General features: G+C 42.7%; 1 protein-coding gene across 2 annotated transcripts in view; it reads left to right on the plus strand.

The window, feature by feature from the left end:
- Positions 1-16,783: 16,783 nt before the first annotated feature.
- The window catches only part of Dennd1b (DENN domain containing 1B), a 222,215-nt gene continuing 217,610 nt past the window's right edge, over positions 16,784-21,388 (plus strand). For both annotated transcript variants that reach the window (XM_021163138.3, XM_021163128.3), the window contains exons 1-2: positions 16,784-16,928; positions 19,336-19,400. In XM_021163138.3, the coding sequence (XP_021018797.2) occupies positions 16,912-16,928; positions 19,336-19,400 (82 nt within the window). In that variant the 5' untranslated portion in view covers positions 16,784-16,911. The remainder of the gene's footprint in view (positions 16,929-19,335; positions 19,401-21,388) is intronic.

Below are 21,388 nucleotides of genomic sequence, written 5' to 3' on the forward strand. Positions count from 1 at the left end.
TTTATTTACTGAACTCTTCATATAAACTCTCACATAACCAGCTTTTATAGCAGAATCCGTCTGAACTCAAATTAAACACTTTTTGTGGCTGGTGAAACAGATGTCGTTCCAGTTGTGTTGGTCTGCCCTGATATACTCAGAATCCAACACTATGCTTTTGGCATATCGTGCCTTTTCAAACTGATCTTTGAAAGATTGTATGTCCCAGGGCTATACAGAGAAACCCTGTCTCGAAAAACCAAAATGAAAAAAAGAAAGAAAGAAAGAAAGAGAGAGAGAGAGAGAGAGAGAGAGAGAGAAAGAGAAGAAAGGAAGCAAGCATGCAAGCAAGCAAGCTTGTTCATGTTCTATACAGATCAGAATGTCTTAGCATTTGGCTTGACCAGAATGTAGCATCTGTCTACTGTCTTGAACAGTGGAAACCGCTCATTTGTAACTTTTCTTTTGAGAAGGATTTGTTTTCTTTTGAGACACTGTAGATTCTACCAAGGGATTACAGAGAAACAACTCCAAACAAAGCAGTGATGGAAGGCGCTAGGGAGATGGCTCAGTCTCACTCAGATCAGTCAAGTGTTTGAATGGCAAGCAGGAGGACCTGAGTTCAATCCCCAGAGACCATGAGAAAATCACAAGTGTGGTATTTGGAATCATAGATATTTTGGGCCACATATGGGCCTTGGTTCTTTTTCTTGCAGCATCTGTAACTGGTTTTGGTATCAATATAAAAGCTGGCCTTGTAAAATGAATCTGAAAATACTCTGTCTCTTTCAATTTTGTTAAAAGAGTTTGAAGAAAAACTATGTTAACGGTTAGACACTATTATAGAGTTCACAGGTGAAGCCACTAGGAACCTGGCTTTTCATTAATGGCAGATGTTCAATTATTGATCCCATCTCCTTACTCTGGCTTTTTCAGATGTCTGTTTCTACCTGACTCAGTCTTCAGAGATGGGATCCTTTGTATTTCTGGGATGTCAGTTATCATATCTCCCCCTTTATAGTATTTATTTGACTTTTATTTTACTTAGTCTAGATAAAGACTTCATTTTGTTTATCATTCAGAAACCAATTAGTTTCACCAACTTTTCTATTGCGTTTCTACTATTACATTCATTTAGATATTAGCCTTTACTATTTATTTCCTTCTGCTAATTTTGAGTAGAGTTTACTACTCTGTTTTTGTCTCTTGAGGTATAAAAGTTAGGTTCTTTATTTGATATTTCTTTTTTCATAATGTAGGTATTTGTTGGTATCATCAGCCTTCCAAAATTGTGTTAGTTGTAGCCCATAAATTTTTCATATTTTTTTTTTACTTGAAAGAGTTTTTTAATTTTTTTTTTTAATTTCTGCTTTGATTCACTGATGTTTCAGGGTTGGTATTAAGGTTTGTTTTTTTGTTTGTTTTTTGTTTTTTGTTTTTTTGTTTTTTGTCATTGCAGTTGGAAAAGATAGTTGACCTAACCTCAATGAGTTATTCACACTTGCTTTGTGATGTGCCCTGATTTTCCCTGAAGAACGGCCTGTGGATCCTGGAGGATGGCGATGTTTCTTTGCTCCTGATGCAAGGGTTCATTTAGTCTGTGATGCTGCTCCACTCCGCTGATTTTTCTGCCTTGAAAATCCGTCTGTTGTTGAAGTGTAAGATTGGTCCGTGGTGGCAGGGAGGCGTGACCCACAATGCCATCATTAGTCTGAGGAATTTTCCCCTTAGGGTCCACCGTGCAGGTAAAGCCAGGTCCTTGATGATGTCTCTGAAAGAATTTCGAGCAGGTTGGAGGGTGGGGCAATTGGGGTAAATAGGGATATGGGATAGTATATGCAAAGGTTAAGAAGCACTTAAAAGAATAAATAGAGCTTAACATGTAAAAATTTTCATTTGGGGGCTGCTGAGAAGAGTTACTATTGCTGTGAGGAAACACAGTGTCTAAGAGTTGGGGAGGGATGGGTCTATTTGCCTCATCACTGAGGGAAGTCAGGGACAGGAACTCAAACAGGGCAGGAAATGGGAGGCAGGGGCTGGTGTAAGGGTCATAGCAGCGGGCCAGCTCCTCATGGCTTGCTCAGACTTTTCTTTTTTTTGGGGGGGTGGGGGGATGGGATTCGAGACAGGGTTTCTCTGTATAGCCCTGGCTGTCCTGGAACTCAGTCTGTAGACCAGGCTGGCCTCAAACTCAGAAATCCACCTGCCTCTGCTTCCTGAGTGCTGGGATTAAAGGCGTGCGCCACCACGCCTGGCTCTCAGCCTGTTTTCTTATGGAGCTCAAGACCACCAGCCCAAGGGTAGAACCACCCACAATGGGCTGGGCGCTACCCCCATTGATAACTGCTTAAGAAAATGCCGTCCAGGCTTGTCTACAACCTCATCTTATGGAGGCATTTTTTTTTTTTAATTGAGGCTCCCTCTTCTCAAATGACTTTAGCTTGTGTCAAATTGACAAAACAAACAAACAAACAAACAAACAAACAACAACAACAACAACAAAACCAAAATCCAAACCAAACCAAACCAAAAAAACAACAACAAAAATTATCAACTATCCAGCTTAGGGACTTAGGGATGGGAGATGGATGGTAGCACAATTAAACTAACAACCACAAACATTCTGACCCTAAGCTAGCATAGTGTGTGTGTGTGTGTGTGTTGCATATGTATGTGTATGTGTTATATGTACATGCTCCCATGGGTATGATAACATATATGCATAGATGCCAGTGCATACATACAATTCTTGGCCACTTTTTTCATTAATTGTTGTTACATACATGCATAAATAGATACAAACATACATATTTACATTCTTTTCTTTAGACTACTTTTTCTTTTTCTTTTTTTTTTAAGATTTATTTATTTATTTTATGTATGTGAGTGCACTGTAGCTATACAGATGGTTGTGAGCTTTCATGTGGTTGTTGAGAATTTGAATTTTAGGACCTCTGCTTGCTCCAGTCAAGCCCACTTCTTGTAGCTGACTTCAGATGCACCAGAAGAGGCTGTCAGATCTCATTATGGGTGGTTGTGAGCCACCATGTGGTTGCTGGGATTTGAACTCAGGACCTTCGGAAGAGCAGTCAGTGCTCTTACCCAATGAGCCATTTCACCAGCCCACATATTTACATTCTTAATACACAAATACAGCCCGCTCTGTCTGTGTAATGTTACTTGTATGGATATGTGTTCAAAGCTGACCATTTGGCATTGGATAACCAATTGGTGTGTTCTTCTTGGTGGAAGACTATTGCTTCTGCTTTCAGCATTCCATAGTTGCATATAAATCTTTGTATAGGATTGAATCCTCATGAGTTTTTTGCTATCTATATTAGCATGGCTATTTGTATCATCTTTGCTTAGATCACATTTGGGCAGCCAGCCCTGTTGTTGGTGAGACTTTGTGGGTGTAGCTTCTGACATTTCTTCTTCATTTTCTTCTCTCTCTCTCTCTCTCTCTCTCTCTCTCTCTCTCTCCCTCCCTCCTTCCCTCTCTCTCTCTCTCTCTCTCTCTCTTCTGGTTTGGTTTTCAAGACAAGGTTTCTCTGAGTAGACCTGGCTGGCTTCTCACATTTCTAAGAGACAGAATCTCACAGCAAAGTTTCTGTTCCTCTGGCTCTTAAAATCTTTCTGTTCTCTTTTCCACAATGTTCCCTGAGCCTCACATGCTAGAATTGTGTAATAAATATATTCACTGGGACTAGGCTCCATGAATCTGCATTTTGATCGGTGATAGTTTTCTATAATGGTCTCCATCTGTGGCAAAGAGAAATTTCCTCGATGAGAAGTGAGGAATGTTCTTACATATGGGCAGAGGGACAATGGTTTTTTATGTAGTTGGAGGTAACTCTGCTTGAGAAAAACAGAGATTGTAGGTTCTCTTTCAAGATCCATAACTTTACTAGTGCTGGGTAATTGTCTAGGTTTCTGGTTCTAGGCATGTTTCCCTCTTATTGATTAGGTACTAAGTTCAATTACAGAGCTGTCGGTTAGTGCCAAGATATTCGTGCCCCTACTGCCCTGGTGGGGTTATGGTGCCATGCTGGTCATTTTTGTGGGTTATAGGCATCATATCTGGGTAGTATTACTGGTTGCTTCTCTCCTTTGAGCCTTGCATGATTTCTTATTGCAGGGTTTTCCTTTCTGATTATCACGAGGCCTATAGAAATCATCATATAGTTATGAAAGTCTACTTTAGGCTGACAAGAACAATGGCTACACACAAAAACTATACTTTCATAAAGTGCCAGCAATATATGACTAAGCACTCAACACACTAACCATTATGGAAATAAAAGTCAAAACCACAACAAAGGAATAAAGATAGCAAGGAGCAGAGATACCAGCATGTTTCTGTTTATTGAAACATTCACCATAGCTAAATGATCAGATTGTCCTCATTATCCACCAATAGATGAAAGGATAAACAAAATGCTTACAATAGAATATTATTCAGCCATAGAAAGGACAAAATCATGCTACTTGCTGAGAGATATACAGAACTACTGATCATATTAACTGAAATAAGTTACACAGAAAAAATTATTTTACACTTTCTTTCATAGCAAAACCTGAAAAAGCAAAGCACCCAAGTAGAAAACAGATTATTTGGGAAGAGGAACAGGATTGACAAGAGGCAAGAAAAGAGAGCAAGGAGGGTCATGGAGAAGGATGGACATATTAAAATATGATTTATGAATGCATGGTAGTATCACAATGAAACCTATAGTTTTGTAAAACTAAAATATGCTAACACTCTCAAACAGGAAGACACCTATCAGGAGGGCTGTTGAAGAATCCCTCAAAAGTAACAATTGTTGAGGAGGCAGAGAAAAGGGAGCCCTTGTGCACCTCTGGGGACATAAATTGGTATAGGCATTAGAAAGTACTTTGGAGGTCTAGAAAAACAACAACAATCAACTAGAACAATGATGTAATCTAACCATCGATTTACATGCTGTATCCAAAGGATATGAAATCAGTGTGTTAAAGAGACATTGCTATTCCTTTGCTCTCTGCAGAGTTAGGCACAGCACCACAGTAAGGAGCTGCTCTAATCCCAGACATCAGTGACAAAGGAGAAAAACTCCTCTGGTGTAGTAAACAGTGGGATGTTATTTAACCTTTAAATAAAGGAAACCCTGACATTTACAATAGGAAATATTGATTGAAGAATTCAAATCTTCACTTATAAAATGAATAAATTTCTGCCAATTTATATACAAAATGACAAAGAGTTATATGTATTTTTTTCTTATCTTTTATTTTATTTTTGAGAAGTCTTATGATGTAGCACAGGCTGGTTTCAAACACAGGATCTTCTTATTTAAGTGTCAAAAGAGCTGGAAATACAAGCACCTCTCATAATGTCCTGCTCACAAATCTCCAATTTTAAGAGCCAGTTGTGGATAATTCATTCATTCATTCAGCCTTAAAAAAGAAAGCCTGTCACATGTTTCTTATTGTTAACAGCTCATGGTATGCTGTTAGGAGCTATACAGGACAGATGTACGTTGTGTCAGACTAGCTTGGTTTGAGTAAGTTTCTTACCATTCAGTCCATCCAAGCCTAATTGGCATGGTCAGTGGGTAGAATTGCTGGCAGATTCCTCCATGCAGGCTTCTATGGTACCAAGATCAACAGGTGGGCCTGGCAACTGAATCCACTAGAGTCAACCTCAGGCTAGACTTGTGAAGCCAGTCTGAAACCTTGGACTACTGGAGTAACCTCATGTCTTAGTCTCCAGGGGATAGGCAGGCACTAGGATTGGCCAGCAGGCCAGAAAGCTGGGTCTACTAGACCAGTCTTTGAACCTGAATGCCCTAGGGCTGATCTGATGCTATGGTGAATCCAAAGGATGAGATACAATTTTGGCTCCTAAGAGAGCTAGCTTGGAAGCAAGGTCTTCAGGGCTCTTCCTTGAGCATTAGTCATAGCAAGTAGAGGATGTGGACAGTGCCTGGAAAGTAGGCCTTCTGATGTAGGCTTTGACTCTGGATCCACCAGAGTCCATGGGAACTAGCCTAGAGCCTCTCTTACCAGAGACCAGCTGGGAGTCTAGAATCCCCTTAGTGGATCCTATGCCCATTGGAACTGGAGCAGGGGTGATTGTGTAGTATTAGGAGAGGGTCTCTAGGGGCTTCACTAGAGCCCAGGATCATGATGTAGTCTTTGGCCTGAACTGAAGTATGGAGCCATAGCAACTGACCTGTTAGTGGGAAGGCCTGAAGTCTGTGTTCATGGGTGTTGGCCTGTTGCTTGACACTAGGTGTGGTAAACCTGGCATTAGAGTAGAGCTGACACCCATTGCTGTATGGACTGACTTGGGTTTGGGTGGATCTGGAACCTGGGGCAGGCCTTCATCTGTATTAGGTGGCAAAACCCAAGGCAGTGGGAGCTGACCAAACCCTGGGTGGACACAGAGGTTCTTCCTCAAATGTTAGTCAGAGCCCGTAGAACGCATGTGTACTATGCCACCAGATGGGCATGAGACCAGTGAGGTGGAAGCATGCTCAGACCTCGGGGATCTCAGAGATTTGAATTTAGTCATTGGGGTGGTTCTGGAGCTCTGTGTCTGGGGTTGTGGTGGCTGGCTTATGGCTGTGGTTTTCCTGGAACCCAGGGCAGCAGCAACCTGACTGGTGCTGGGGTGTGCATGGGGCTTAGATCAACAAGGCAGCTGACTCCTTGGTGCTGAGTGGCACCAAATTCACTGGGACAATCCGGGTGCAGGAGAGAGCTTCAGTGTTAGCTTACTTGGGTTTTCTTCACGGAGAAGGCTTTCTCATCTCTCCACCGTGCTCTGTGGGCTAAAGGTGGGTGAGACATGGGTCCTGGGATGACTCTTTTCTTTCTTTTGTGGCTCAGCTATATGCCATAGTCTCTCTTCTTAGTTGCCATGAGGTCACGTATGTGCAGGAGTAGTTAGTTGTTCACACTGATGCTTAAGTGAAGAGAAAAGTCACGGAGACCCATGTTCTGGCACCTTGCAGACATCATTATCTTCTTTTTTCAACCCCCTGCTTTCTGGCAGAATAGGAGAGGAGTAAATAGGCCTTAAGTAGACCAAGGAAAGATCATTCCTTGACTTACAATGGTTTGATGCATGACTTTTGATTTGACTGTGGTATGAAGTGACAGCACTTTCAGTAGAAACCACGTGTCAACATTTGAATACTGACAGTTTCCTGGCTAGCCGTTGGTGGTACAATAGTCTCTTCCTACACCCAACAGTAGCAGCAAGCTGCAGCTTCAGTCAGCCACACAGTCACAAGCATAAAGCTGACCAGTTCTGTGACCTGTGTTGCTAAGCTGGGATGGCAGACATACCTGGTGAATTAAAGACCTTTAAAACTTAAAGCATTATTATTATTATTTTTTATTATTATTATTATTTATCATTATCATTATTAGATTCAGAGAACTGCTGCAAGTTTGAGTCCAGCTTTAGATATATAATGAGTTCTAGGCTAGCCTGGGCTACATACTGAGGTCCTGTCTCAAACACCACTAGCAACTGCCCCACTCCCAAAATCCACAGAACAGCAAAAAGGGGAAGGAACACAACCCCCCACTTCCCTCTTTCAAGGTGACTTGTCATCTACATATACCTTAGTTCTTGGTGGCATTAATATTGTGTTTGTGTGCTTACCCTTGCACTTGATGCTGTGATTGCCAAACAAAGCAGTTGGTGCTCTTGGTCCAAGTGGCTTCTGTCCTACTCATTAATCAGCACCTTCCAGTGTCTGACTGGACAGCCAGGGGCAAAGTGAGCCAGTCAAGGCTGGGCTGTAATCATCTCTGCACCATTTTTCTTACAGGAACTGCTTGCAGCAGGCAGTACTCATTATGTGGTGGGTCTTCGCTCTCATGCTTGCAAAACCACGTAATGTTCAATTTCAGGTCTTTCTGTTGGAGCATGTTAGTAATCCTATATACATCTTCCTGGTCTCCTTAGGATGCCATCCTCCCTTCTGCAGTGTCAATAAATCAGTGTTACAGAATGCAAGGCAATCAGAACCAGCTTCCCTTTCTAGACAGTTTTGCTATGCAGGGATCCTCCTGTCTCAGCCTCCCTTTGCTGGTATTAAAGGCAAGAAGCAAAGCAGGCTTCAGACGGCCTCTCAATGCCTTTATGGTATGTACAAGTAAGGTGCTCTCTGCTTCTGAACTTCTCCATGCTTTCTTGCTTTGTGTTTTGGGCTTTGGGGTACATATTACTTTGCTTTTCATTTTTTCTATGGGGGTGGAGTCTTTGGCAGCAATGAATTAAAAAAAGTAAAAACACCCAAGGAAAGATAGTGAAACTTGTATCCCCTAAGTTTGGGAATTTTCAGTCAGTGTTCCGAATCTCAAGAATTTGAGATTCTCAAGAATTTGAGCCTGTCAGTCAAAAATTCCAGACATTTACTTTCAGTGTAGGTGGTTATTATGACAGAAACAGCCAGCATTTACAGCATGGCAGCAATGCAGACTGGTTTCCTTGACTTGTTAGTTGCCAAGATTACATCTTCACTGGGGTGTCTAAGTCTTTGAGTGTTTAAAGTAGACTTTGGCTCCTTTCTTATCTGGTACGCATTCTTACCTCTGTCCCTTAGTGATCAAAGTTAGTGGTGGCTCTCTTTTATCTACAGCTCTTCTTTGGTTTTCTCTCACTTATGGGTAACTATTTCTTAGGTAACTCATCTGGGCAATATATCTATGAGTGGTATCAGACTTCTAAGTTTCACTGCAGTTGACTCAAGAAGCAGAAGAGTTACTGTTTTTTGGAGTATAGCAGCCCTCTCCTAAATATCTTTCTTTTTTTTTAAAGATTTATTTATTCATTTATTTGTTTATTTATTTATTTATTATATGTAAGTACACTGTAGCTGACTTCAGACACTCCAGAAGAGGGAGTCAGATCTTGTTACGGATGGTTGTGAGCCACCATGTGGTTGCTGGGATTTGAACTCCAGATCTTCAGAAGAGCAGTCGGGTGCTCTTACTCACTGAGCCATCTCACCAGCCCCTAACCATCTTTCTTAATTCTACACTTTGCTCGATGTTTATTGGCACTCAGGGAAAGGGAAGTAAAATGCAGCCTCTCTCACCATTTGTAAAAGCCTTTCACAGTCTGGACTCCTCTCGCCTCTGGTACTGTATCATATACCACTTCCAGCCACCTTGGCTTCACTTCAACATGCCAGCCTTCCTTGACCCGCCTCGAACAGGCGTACCTGTTCTCTTTGTCAGGAAGCCTCATCCTGCATCTCTTCATGTAGTTGCCAGTCATCTTATCCTACAAATGGCAGTTCAAATGTCAGCAGCTAAGAGATGTTTCCTCATCTATTGCAGCCAAAGTAGCCTGCTTCAAAGGTTCACTGGTCTGTTTTAGCACTTGCCACTGTAAGACAACTTATGTATATGTTTACATGTTTATTGTTGGTCTCTGATTCCTAGATTATAAACCCCCTTGAGATAGGTCTCTAGGGACAAAAATGGCAATAGTTTAGAGTCACAGTCCTGCTCTTTCTCATTAGGTGATTCCCCACCACCACCCCCCACCATCTTATAGAGCATCAACAAGACTGTCATCAGATGACAATGAAACCAGTCAGTCTGGCAGGGATGAACACATATCCTAAGGAGACAGTTGTGATCCATTCAGGCAAACAGACTGTAGGAAACATGGGCCTCTAGAAAGGATATCTCCTTTCTAGAGAAAGGAGAAGAAAAGCCAAAAGCCTTGGGGCATTCAGAAGAGGAATTTGTTCCAGAGAGGAGGAACTTGTCTTCAGGAAAAAATTTACAATTTGTCTGATTACCTTGCAGGAGAGACTCACCTGGCAAGAGAGACTAGGAAATGAGACAGGGGTGGACTGGGAACCACACCTTGGACAGATTGCGTAGTTATGCATAGCTCTTGCTTTCTACTTAAACACCACCCTCCTGTCACAACTGGAGGTAACCTTGTGTGTTTATGGATTGCTGATCTCTTTGTCTCTCTTTCCAAAGCTTGAATAAATCTCACCTTTCCTGCTTTTCACTATTAATTTGCCTCCTTCAGTTGACTTATAGATGACAGGTAGCTAAATGACATCTTGGGGCACAGACTGTGACCTCATGTTCTATAAGATCAGCATCAGTCTCTTGGACTTCCCACTTCCAGAACCATCTTCAAAATTAACCTCCATTATACATTACCCAGCATGGAGTGTTTAGTCAAGGCGACAGAAAGCAGTGGGAGCCAGGACTCATGCAGTCATCTGGAAGAGGTAAAAGAATTCAGAAGCTAGCTCACAACAAAAGGAGGAATGTCCTTGGGGACTTTGTTCACTCATGCATGGGAGGGAAAGGACAAGTGCATAGAAAAACCCACACCAGAAGAGGCAACAAGGAACCAAAGCAGAAAGCAAACCACAGAAACAGCTCCAGTGTAGCTTAAGGGTTAGTGACTGTGCCTGTCAGTCAACCCAGATTCACTTCCTGGCACCCATTACCAATAACACATACACTCTCAAAACAAGAAAAAATGCCGGGCATGGTGGTGCATGCCTTTAATTCCAGCACTCAGAAGGCAGAGGCAGGTGGATTTCTGAATTCGAGGCCAGCCTGGTCTACAAAGTGAGTTCCAGGACAGCCAGGGCTATACAGAGAAACCCTGTCTCAAAAAAACAAAACAAAACAAAAAACAAGAAAAAACATCCACTTATGCATAATTTCCCTAATACATAATTTTAGTGTAATTGTTAAGATTTATATGTTGAATAGTTTTATACCAAGAATGTATATTAAATAATTATAGAGGGATAATCATAATGCTTATTTTTAATTTTTAAGAGTGTTCATGAATGTTTTTTAACTTTCCCTTTTTATTTTTGAGAACCAGAAATCTTTGAGTTTCTAAGTAAAGTTTTTCCTTAACAATCAGTGTTTCAGCCAGGCAGTGGTGGTGCACACCTTTAATCCCAGCACTTGGGAGGCAGAAGCAGGTGGTGAGTTCGAGGCCAGCCTGGTCTACAGCGTGAGTTCCAGGACAGCCAGGGCTACACAGAGAAACCCTGTCTCAAAACAAACAAACAAACAAACAAACACCAAAAAACCAAAAACTGAAATCCAAAAGACACCCCCCAAAAAACCAATCAGTGTTTCCACAGATCAATAAAATTTCTTTTGACTTTAGCTTTCATTTCTGTAATATGAGGATGGAGTAGAAACAGTAGCAGATTAATCTTTCTCTGTCTCTGTCTCTGTCTCTGTCTCTGTCTCTCTCTCTCTCTGTCTGTCTGTCTCTGTCTCTCTCTCTCTCTCCTCTCCCCAACCCCATTCTTTTCTCTTCTCCCCCACTCCCCACCTCCAATCAAGGGTTTCATTCTGTAGACTTGGCTGTCTACCCTGGAGCTCACACTGTAGACCAGGCTGACCTCAAACTCACAAAGATCTGCCCACCTCTGCCTCGCCCTCCTAAAGGCTGGGATTAAAGGAGTGTAAAGTCATGTGCCACCAGTGCCCAGCCCTCTTTTAGTTTCTTATATAATGCTTTCTAAATCCTACCTAAGCATTGAGTATTGTTTATTGTCTCCATTTAAAAACTATCAGATATCATCAACTAGCAAGTGCTAGAGGTTCACGTGAAGCTTAGTTTTGTCTTGAATGAGCTAATGTCCCAGCCAGAGAGAAGGCACATTCTTTATAAAGAAAATGGGTTTCAGAAATGGTTCTGTGGTATTATGTGGACTAACTTCTCTTTCTGGGTGCCTCTGGTAGATGGGGAAGTACACTCTTCCATACAGTCAATCTTAGGAATAAAATGTCCCTGGAGAGAGAGAGAGAGAGAGAGCTTCCTTTATGGTGCCTGCTTTACCCACCATCTACACCTCACAGGACTGTGGAGGGACCAGCTAATACAATGGTCACAAAGAACTTGGCAATGATAAAGGCAAACCTGAGAAAGCCTGTGCCTCTGGTGTATGACATGATATGGTGACTCAAATATCAAGACAAAACATGTGTCTCTTTGCTTTCACAGATTAGAAAGGGTTTACCAGTTGGCTTGCTTGAGAAGACCACTAGATTTAAAGCTTTACTTCCAATCCTACTATTAGGGCTTGGCACAGACATCCAGGCATGCATTACTTAAGGATTAATACCTGCTTATTCAAAGAAGAAGTACAACATATTTGTGTTGGAAATCAGAGGTAATGAGTGAATGAATCACATAGCAATCAATGGCTTTATTTATGCCACCACAGAATGGGGATTAGCAGTGCTTATTGGGTAGATGTCTTGAGTGACTGCATTGAGGACACAGTGTAATTACTGTACTCAGCACACACTAGGGTGCCTGTTCCTGATACATAACTCTTTCCATGAAGGAAATGAAGGAAAGACTCAGGAAGTATCCATGTAGCAGGCTGAAAGTGCCATTTGTCCTCACCGATGCAAGAACACTGTTGTCACCTGAAGATGTCAACAGTGTCAGATCAGGCTGAGTCATGGATCCTAAAGCTTCCTTCCCATTCTAGCCACGCCCAGCTGTCCCTGTTGGTCATCTCAAGAGGACAGCAAGAAAACCACTCCATGGTGAACAGAGAATGGAGAAAAGTGTGTGAGACAGTATCTTTTCACAAAGAAAATAAATATAAGCCACATGGAATTAAGATCTTGGGCAGTTTCTTCTGCCTTCCCACAGAAGGGTACAGCAGTTTTCTCACTCTACCAGACACCAGACACCAGTAAGGAGGTGAGGCGATGCCCATACTTTTGGCACCCAAGAGAACCCCTGGTTTTAATTTTTATCTTGTCTGGGTAGAAAGAATGAGGGAGGGAGGGAGCCATCAAATCTGTTGGGATTGTCAGTCTCTTTTGTCTTCAAGGAACCTTGTGCCATAGAGTTATGTTTTTGCCCTGGTGTTTATTTGACTGAGTTCTAATGGCTGGCATGCTGCATCTTCTTGCACCCCTGAGCCTGTTGTGTATGGTTATACCTGTCATGTTTGTCTAGTGATTGATTGCATTTTAGGAAAGTAGAACTTGGCAAGCGGATATGTTCTTTGGAATGTCCTTTTAAATCAGGATTAAGGTTGTTTATAAAGGTTGCTGATTTTGTTGGATCACCAGTATCGTATTAGACAGTATCTTCTGAGTCCTTCCAGTAAATTCTAATGACCTTGCTCTTTGAATGTGATTACTCACTCCACTGAAGCATTCAGTGGGTGTGAGCAGGGCTGTCACACAATGATGATGTTTTATTTATGTGAAGTATCTTGTGGGTGGGGTCAGGCACTTGCTTCCCATGCAGTGTGTAGGGTTACACAAACATTGTATGCTTCTCAAAGTTCAAGAGAGACTTTTCAGAGTCCCTGAAGAAAATTCAAGCCCTCTGTTTATAATCTCCTGGTCCTGTTCTCCTGCCAATAGTCTCTGCTCTGCATTTCAAGGGCTGTTTGAGGTTTTCCAATGTCTGGAAGGCTGAGGAATGAAGATAAGTGTGAACTAGCAGAAGCTGGTCAGAGGTAAGATAATTTATTTTACAACTTGGGATACGTTACTTGGAGAAGAGGAAAGAAAAGTGTTTTATCATATGGTTTTTGATAATATTTTTATTAAGTGCTTAATAGCAAAATAAATGTAATTCATCATTTGAAATTGATAACTATTTGCTTATGTTAAAGAGGAATCCATGTAGAGTTAGATTCTGGGGCATGGCCGATTAGAATGTGGCAGTGGCAGCTACAGTAGAGGAGCAGGGTGCCTCAAAAACTGGATTCTAAGTTAGTTATTTGAAACCTTAAACTTCGAGATAAACTGATAAGCCCAGAGCCAACGTGTGTTTAGTTAATGAACAGGGAGTCCACCACTTCCAGCTTTAGGTTAGAGCAGAAGGAGGTCAGAAATGATAACATGAAAAATATCAAGTTTTTAAAAAGCTGGGAAGGAACATAGAAAAGAAAAAAGATGAATGGGAAGCACATTTAATGGCAAAAATAAATGCAATTTATCCACAGATATAATTGATACTTATTCTAAGAGCCAAGATGCTTGGGCTGTATTATATCTAAAGCATTAGTGCTGGAATTATTTTCTAAATACCTTTGAGAGTCCCGTGTGCCTCTTTCTTCTTCCCAGAGGGAAGGGACTGGGAAGGGGTACTCCTATACACTAATAACATGTCACTTCGAAGACACATGTGCTTATCTCTGTGGTTATCCATACTTTGAGAAACAGAGGAGCTGGCTCACAAGACCAACCATGCTTGCACCAGACTTGGGTTCTTCCACATCTCCAACAGGTAATAACATCAGCCAGAGACCATTTGGGTGTAGCTTGAGGAAAATGGGCACAATCAGGTATTGAAGGAAAAGCTCAAACATAATGGTTTAGAAAGTTTCTATGTAAAAAGATCAAAAGAGCTACACTACTACCAGGAAACCACTATTAAAACAAAACAAAACAAGACCCGAAACCAACCAACCAACCAAAAACATGACAGAAGTGTAAGTTGAAATAGATAGTCCTATGGACATGTTAGTGTATCTTAATTCACCTCCTCTCCCACTATTAAATTGTGTCAAAGCTGAACCCAACTTAGTAATAGACATCACCACATTCATCATCAAGATCATATTCTTAGATTACCACAGTCATGAGCAGAAGAATATATTTTACTTTTTTCTCCTCTTCTTGTGCTGGGGATCAAACCAGAACCTTGTAGGTGGTAGGCAACTACTCTACCACTAATCTATAGTCTGGTCCTGTTATGTGCTCCTTGCCAATAGTATATTATAGTATCTTGTTCTTGAATTACTATGGTTCTAAAAATGTTATTGTCAAGTACGAAATATTACTGCTGAAATATGATCTTGGGAAAATGTGACAACCGATTTGATTATTTGCCTTCTATAAACTTCTCTATTAGTAATGTTGTTTTCTATGAAGCAAACATTACCAAAATTATACCACTGGTTTTAATAAACATACTACCATGACAGGTTTATTCCAACTTCTATCTGCACTAATTTACGATAAACTATGTATATAAATCATACCTGTCTGTGTTTATTTATTAAGATCAATAATATCTAACTCTTTATTATAGTTGGCCTCAAATGTGATTGATACAGAGTAAAAATATGGGGCATTTTGTCTTCATACTTAGTACAGCTTGAATAAGTAACAATCTTAACTTTATAGAGTACCTGTCATTTTATATAATTCCAACAATGGACATTGAAAACATTTGTTACTATTTTCTCATCCCAAACTAAGAATTCATGGCACAGTCGCCGTAGACAGGATTGCTTTCTTTGGAGAAGAATTAATTATAATGGAAGAAGCTCTCGCATTTCAGGAACTCTTGGGGCAGAAGTGTTTTTTAGTTACTTACTTGTTAGTTAGGCAGCAAAAGTCTTCATATGGGAAAACCATATAAACATGGTATAGTTGGCCTAATTGTGAAACGGAAATTCACTGATTTCTCCAAATGTCTCACAAGAAGCATTGCAATTTTAAACTTGAACAGCACAGTCCTCATGTGATAGTCGAGTCATAATTCCCATTTTACAAATGTAGGAAGCGAGAAACTGAAGTTAATATCCCACGCCAAGACAAGCTGTGACAAAAACAGTATGCACTGATATTTTGTTTTGTTTTTCAACCACATTGGGAGCTCATTTCTTTTAAGTAAGAGGTTTGTGGCTGTGGACTATGTCTTTCTATCTTGATGGAGCAACACCATTTTTTTTAGCAGGAAAGTTTAAGATCAAATCTAGTCTTTATTTTCCAAGGTTCCGTGTCTGACTTTTATGTGTCGTGACTCATACCATATTCATACCACGTTGGTTTCCTCATTCTCTTACTTTCTGTGTGGATGGATACAGTCTGAAGTAACCCTTACTGCATGACCATCACTCTAGCCTTGTCAAGGGGGAATGCTAGCTGGGAGAAAGCCTTCTCCAGTCCCTAGGGAGTCTGTGTAACTCTCCAGCCCTGGACAATGTTTTCAACGTCTACCATAAATCTTTCTAAATGTCTTCTTAGTAGATCCTGCATCCGAGACAGCAGCAGACAAGGCAGTAAGAAGCCACAGTAAGAATCAGCAACAGCTGAGCTTGGTTAGATTCCAACTTTGCCACTGCCCACTGCTTCCTTATCTCAGATCCAGTCTCTTGCTCTGGAGTAAGGTACCTACCTATAGTTCAGGTGTTGAAAACACCGAGCCAGTGTTTATCACTGCTTACAGAAACACATCAGGTTCCACCTCCTCCATCCTTCGTGGTGCCCTCTCAGCTCCCCTAGAACGACACTCTAGGGGGCCTGCTACTGTGTGTTCAAAAGTTAAGTCCCTGACTGTGCATCGGTGTCTGTTGCAGGAATGTGTTTCCCATATGTGCCGGCAACTGGAGCCTGTCCTTGAGCGGTTTGGCAGAGCTGGTTAGCAGGTGCATAAAGTCTGAACATTCCTGAATCAGGAGGGGGCGGCTCTGGGTTTCCGAGAGAGCACTACCGGGGCCACGGGCAGGAGTGAGGCGGAAGCCGGAGCATCCACTCGAGCTCCCAATTTGCAATGAATGGGAGTCGTGATGTGGGAACCCCGGGGCAGAAGTGCTTTCCCAGGCCGGGGACAGCAGGAGCTGGTGCCCAGGACAGCAGGAGGGCAGATCCTGCCCCGGGCCCGCGCGACCAGGTGCAGCCGCAGGGCGCGTCCCCGAGCGCCCCCTCCCCCTCCCGCCGACTTCCTGGTTCGCGGAAGGTGGCGAAGCCGCCGCCGGCCGGGTCGCGGGAACCGAGAGGCGGGGGCAGGGGCGGGGGCGGCGTCGCCGCGGTGCTGTCCCCGCGAGGCCGCGGAGGGCGCCGTGGGCCGGCCGCCGCTCGGAGCAGCGCCTCCCGGACGGTGTGCGGGCGTGCGGGCGCGGGGCGACGGCGGCCCCGCAGCGACATGTGACCATGGACCGCAGGACCAGGTGAGCGGCGGCGGGGCCAGGCCTCCGCGGCCCCGGGTGCGGCCTGCCCGGTACGGCCCGCTGCGCGGAGGTCGGCGCTAGGCCGCAAAGCCTGCCCGGCCGGCGACCCGTCTTCCCTGGGCCGGTCGGCCGTGCGCCGCGGCGGGCGGGCGGGCGGACCGGCGGACCCGCGGACCGGCAGACCGGCGGGCAGCTCTGCGAGCGGTGGTTAGGGAACCGCTCCCCCGGCGTTAGGATCGCCGTTGTTCCCTTTAGGGTGATTTTCCAGGGTGGCCAGGGTGGCTTTCTGATGCTTTCCTTTCGTTTAAAATGAAAGCGGTGTTTGTTTGTGCAGCCGCTGAGTGTGTGTGCTGCTTGCAGAGTGGTATATGCACTAAGGTGGCTCTAGGGAGTAGGTAAAAAGCAATTTGAATAACGGTGGCGGCTCTGCTTGGAGGTGTCTTAGAGATGGGTATTTGCAGCTTTTTCTCTGGAAACTTTACTTTGGGAAGAAATCTCTTCTTTGACCGCCCCCTCCTCTTCCGTTCTACCTCGCTGTGTGTTAGAGCCACAGTGAAAGGCCCTGTAGATTGCAAAGAAGTATAACCGAGTCAGGATTTATTTACCTAAGACAAATTCTAAATATCTTATGAAGATAGAAATGTTATACATTTTAGAATATTTCCTTTAATGTTTGACACCATAGAGGACAGGGTGATTTAAAAAAAAAAAAAAACCACACAACTTACTCTTTGGACAATTAATTGTACTATGAGGGAACTAAAAAAAAAAGATTGCTGGAGCCCGTTTTATGGTGGGATGAGGAAGTGGAGAAGTGGATATTTATAAATTAATTTGTATGGGTTGTCTTTCCCTCCAGTTCTAAAGAATGTCATATAATATATGTATATATATATGTAAATATGTAAATATTTAAAATCAGTGTTTGTTTAGAAGTGAGAGGTAGCATTAATATCTTAAAGAAATTATGTATTAAACAAGCCAATATACACAGGCACTAGTCTTAACAGGAGTAATTGAAATACACATCATCACTTTTGTGCATTGTGATGTCTTTTCCTTTAACAGTCCCCTGCCTCTCCCTCCCATTATGGTCAAACCCAAGGCTTCAAGCACTCTAGGGCAGATACTGTGTACTGGTGAGCTACATCCCCAGACTTTTTTTTTTTTTTTTTTTTTTCGAGACAGGGTTTCTCTGTGTAGCCCTGGCTATCCTGGCACTCACTTTGTAGACCAGGCTGGCCTCGAACTCAGAAATCTGCCTGCCTCTGCCTCCCGAGTGCTGGGATTAAAGGCGTGCGCCACCACGCCCGGTTTACATCCCCAGACATAATCTTATACCTTCTGATGGAAAGAAACTCTACAATACCAATTTTTGTTTGCTTTGAGTATCTCACTATATTTCAGTCTGCCTTTTGAAATGTACCAAATAAATGGGCTAAGCATGTAGTATAAGAAGTTAGGAAGAAAAAAAAACAAAACCCAAAAACCCAAACTAGTACTTGTGAAGGAACTGAACAAACTTTCTGTTCTCTGTGTGTGTGGGGGGGGGGGGGGGAAGGAAGGGGGGATTTAATGAGGAGGCCAATGTCCAAATTCCTTAAAAATAATTGATATTAAGAAAATAATTTTTGTTAGTTTTTTACCTTGGAGTGTGTGAACAGCTCTCTACTTTGAGCATGTTCAAGTACGATAAAGACCTCAGGAAAGCCTGTGCACAATATCCTATCTATGGAGAACGTGTCTGTGAGTCTGAGGTTTTTATCCTCTGGAGAAAGCTGGCCAGCCTATGTTAGATCTGTGACAGTGTGAGAAGATGCTTAAGGGTGTACTGGCTTTCCATTTTTGATTCAGGAGGGTGAAAATACTACTCGACGGTATTCTTTCCCACATTGATTTGCTGGTACTCTGAGGTGGACAGGGTGCATTATAGGTGAGAAAGCATTCTGACAGCTGACACACTTTGCCCCCTGATCCAGAACTCCAAAGTCTGAGCTATAACTCTTATCAAACTGATAAAACATTTTCATTTCTATTTCTGCTACCAAGTCGGGAATATCATAGAAGTATGCTGAGACAGGAAAAAGACTAGATTTAGAGTGGTGGTGTCCTCGGGAGGCAGAGGCAGAGGCAGAGGCAGGCAGATTTCTGAGTTTGAGGCTAGCTTGGTCTACAGAGTGAGTTCTAGGACAACAAAGGCAACACAGAGAAGCCCTGTCCCAAATAACAAGAAAAAATAAAAAGTCAGTAAATTATAGGGATGGAGTTTTCAACATGGACAGGCTTTGGGCTTAATTCTTAGCACCACAAAAGCCCACATGTATAGGAATATCCTCATATAGAAGCTTTATAGATAATGGCTATTTTTCTGTGCAAAGTAAATATAACAAGGTTCTCTTTATTTTAGGGAAAATCCAGAAAGAACTTTTGACTTGGTATTGAAAGTGAAGTGTCATGCCTCTGAAAATGAAGGTATGTGCGTTTCTTTACTCCTAACGTAATCGAGTGTGTCCAGACAAGTGTTCCTACTGTGTTCTGCCAGAGCTTGATAGTGTCAGGAACCTGATAGCTCCAGGTGTCTATTCCACTATCTCAAATTGCTAGTGGTAAAAGAGAGGCTAGGCCTTTGCTTTGGGGTTGTAGAAATCATGGATGCTATCTGTGCAGCTTGGATTTCAACCTGCAGCTCCGTTTCATTCCCCGTTGACAAAACTGCCCTTGTTCTTGGTGGGAAGGGATGCTTTTTCATTTTCTTTCATCTGTATTTGAAAAGTCAGCACCATTAAACAGAAAATAACACAAATTCTCCTGCTAGTACCAAAGGGACCTTCAGCAGTCCCTCCTGCTGTTTCTGGAGTGAAGTGTGTAGGCTGAGTAGCCTCTTCGGTTGGGTTTATCCTAGTTGCACAGCACTTGGGGAGGTAAACATGGGTGGCACAACTTGGAAGACCTATACACTCTTATGGAAAAACAAATATTTACTGTTTAAAGTATTGTGACTTCTGTCCATCTTCCATCACTTTTGCTATAGCATCTGTATGTTTGGGAGTGGCGTATCAGTCACAGACAAAGGGGCATCTCCTTTTTGCTTGTCTTGTGAACGATATGTCTTCATGTCTGTGTGTAGTACAGGGCTCATTAGCAGGGTACTTAGCCCCAAATGGCAAGGCCATTAAGTGTGGGGTTTTCTGGAAACCAGTTAGCCATCCTGAAGCCTGGGAGGAAAGTTTCTGACATTCTTAGTCCGGTGTCAGCAATTATATACTCTTAAGTAATTTGGCTCCGCACACCTTAAAATAGAGGAGCCCAGCCCAGCCCAGCTGTGGTGAAATAGGCATGGCTAATTTTAGGTAGGAAATCACACGCATTCTTGGCTCCAGAATGCTTGTGTGGTTCATTTCTGGTCTGCTGGAACTACAGCTCTGCTCAGGTTTGCCGGCTAACAAGAACTCCTAAGGTTCTCCTCCAATTAGAGAAGTCATCTTCATTGCTCTCCAGGTCGTTTGTTCCCATGTGATCTCCCCAGGCACAGCCACATCCTCTGTGCAGTTTGGGAATGTTCCAGCGAACACACACACACTTGTGTATTAGTTTTTCAAACCCTACTTAAATTTATAGTGTATTGATGGTATGAGTTAGCCTTAAAAGAACTACCATGCTATTAACCTCAGGTGTGTGGAGCAGTGCTCATCAGATATGTTATACAACAGGAAAGGTTCTTTTGGGAAGATTCGGCACTTTATCATTGTAAGCGTGTGTTCTTCAGGTCTTATGAAAGTATGAAACTGCTTCCTATAACAGCTGGTTTGCGCATGTGTTAGAGAGTCCGAGACCTTCGTGTAATGGCTCTGTGGTTTTGTCCTTGCTTCCTCCCTTTGCTCCTTCTGCTTTTTATGACTGGTTCTTCCAGTGTGCAGCTGTTACTAACTTCTTTTATTGCCATCTTGCCTTGTGGCTGCTGTAAAGTCAGTGCTTTCCAGAGACATCTTCATTTGTATTTTAGCAGTTTATATGGTCTGGCGAAGTTGGGCATATCGTAAATGGACAAGATAAACAATTTCAGCTCCTCCTCAAGCTGGTCAGTCCATTCTTTGTGTCTGTGCTTTGTGAACACATTAGTGTCTATGTTCCTGTGTGTGAGTGCTAGCACACGCTTGCCATAGTGTCTGTGTAGAGGTCAGAAGAGAATTTCAAGTTTTGGCCCTTACCTTCTACCTTGTTTGTGATGAGGTCTCTGTTGTTCACAGCTTCTGTGTATACCACCAGGCTAGCTGCCCTTGGGTTCTGGGGTGGGCTTGGGGAGGTTGTCTGTCTCCACCTCCTGTTTCCTCCTGGAGCTGGGATTATGGATGCCTACTACCTCACTGAACTTGAGTTATGGGAATCTGAACTTAGGTTTTAACCTACGGGAGGCAAGCTCTTTACCCACTGATCCATCTTTGTAGCTCAGAGAATTGTCA

Source organism: Mus caroli, unplaced genomic scaffold, assembly GCF_978045245.1.
Source record: "Mus caroli unplaced genomic scaffold, Mus_caroli_1 scaffold_1, whole genome shotgun sequence".
Classification (NCBI taxonomy): Eukaryota; Metazoa; Chordata; class Mammalia; order Rodentia; family Muridae; genus Mus; species Mus caroli.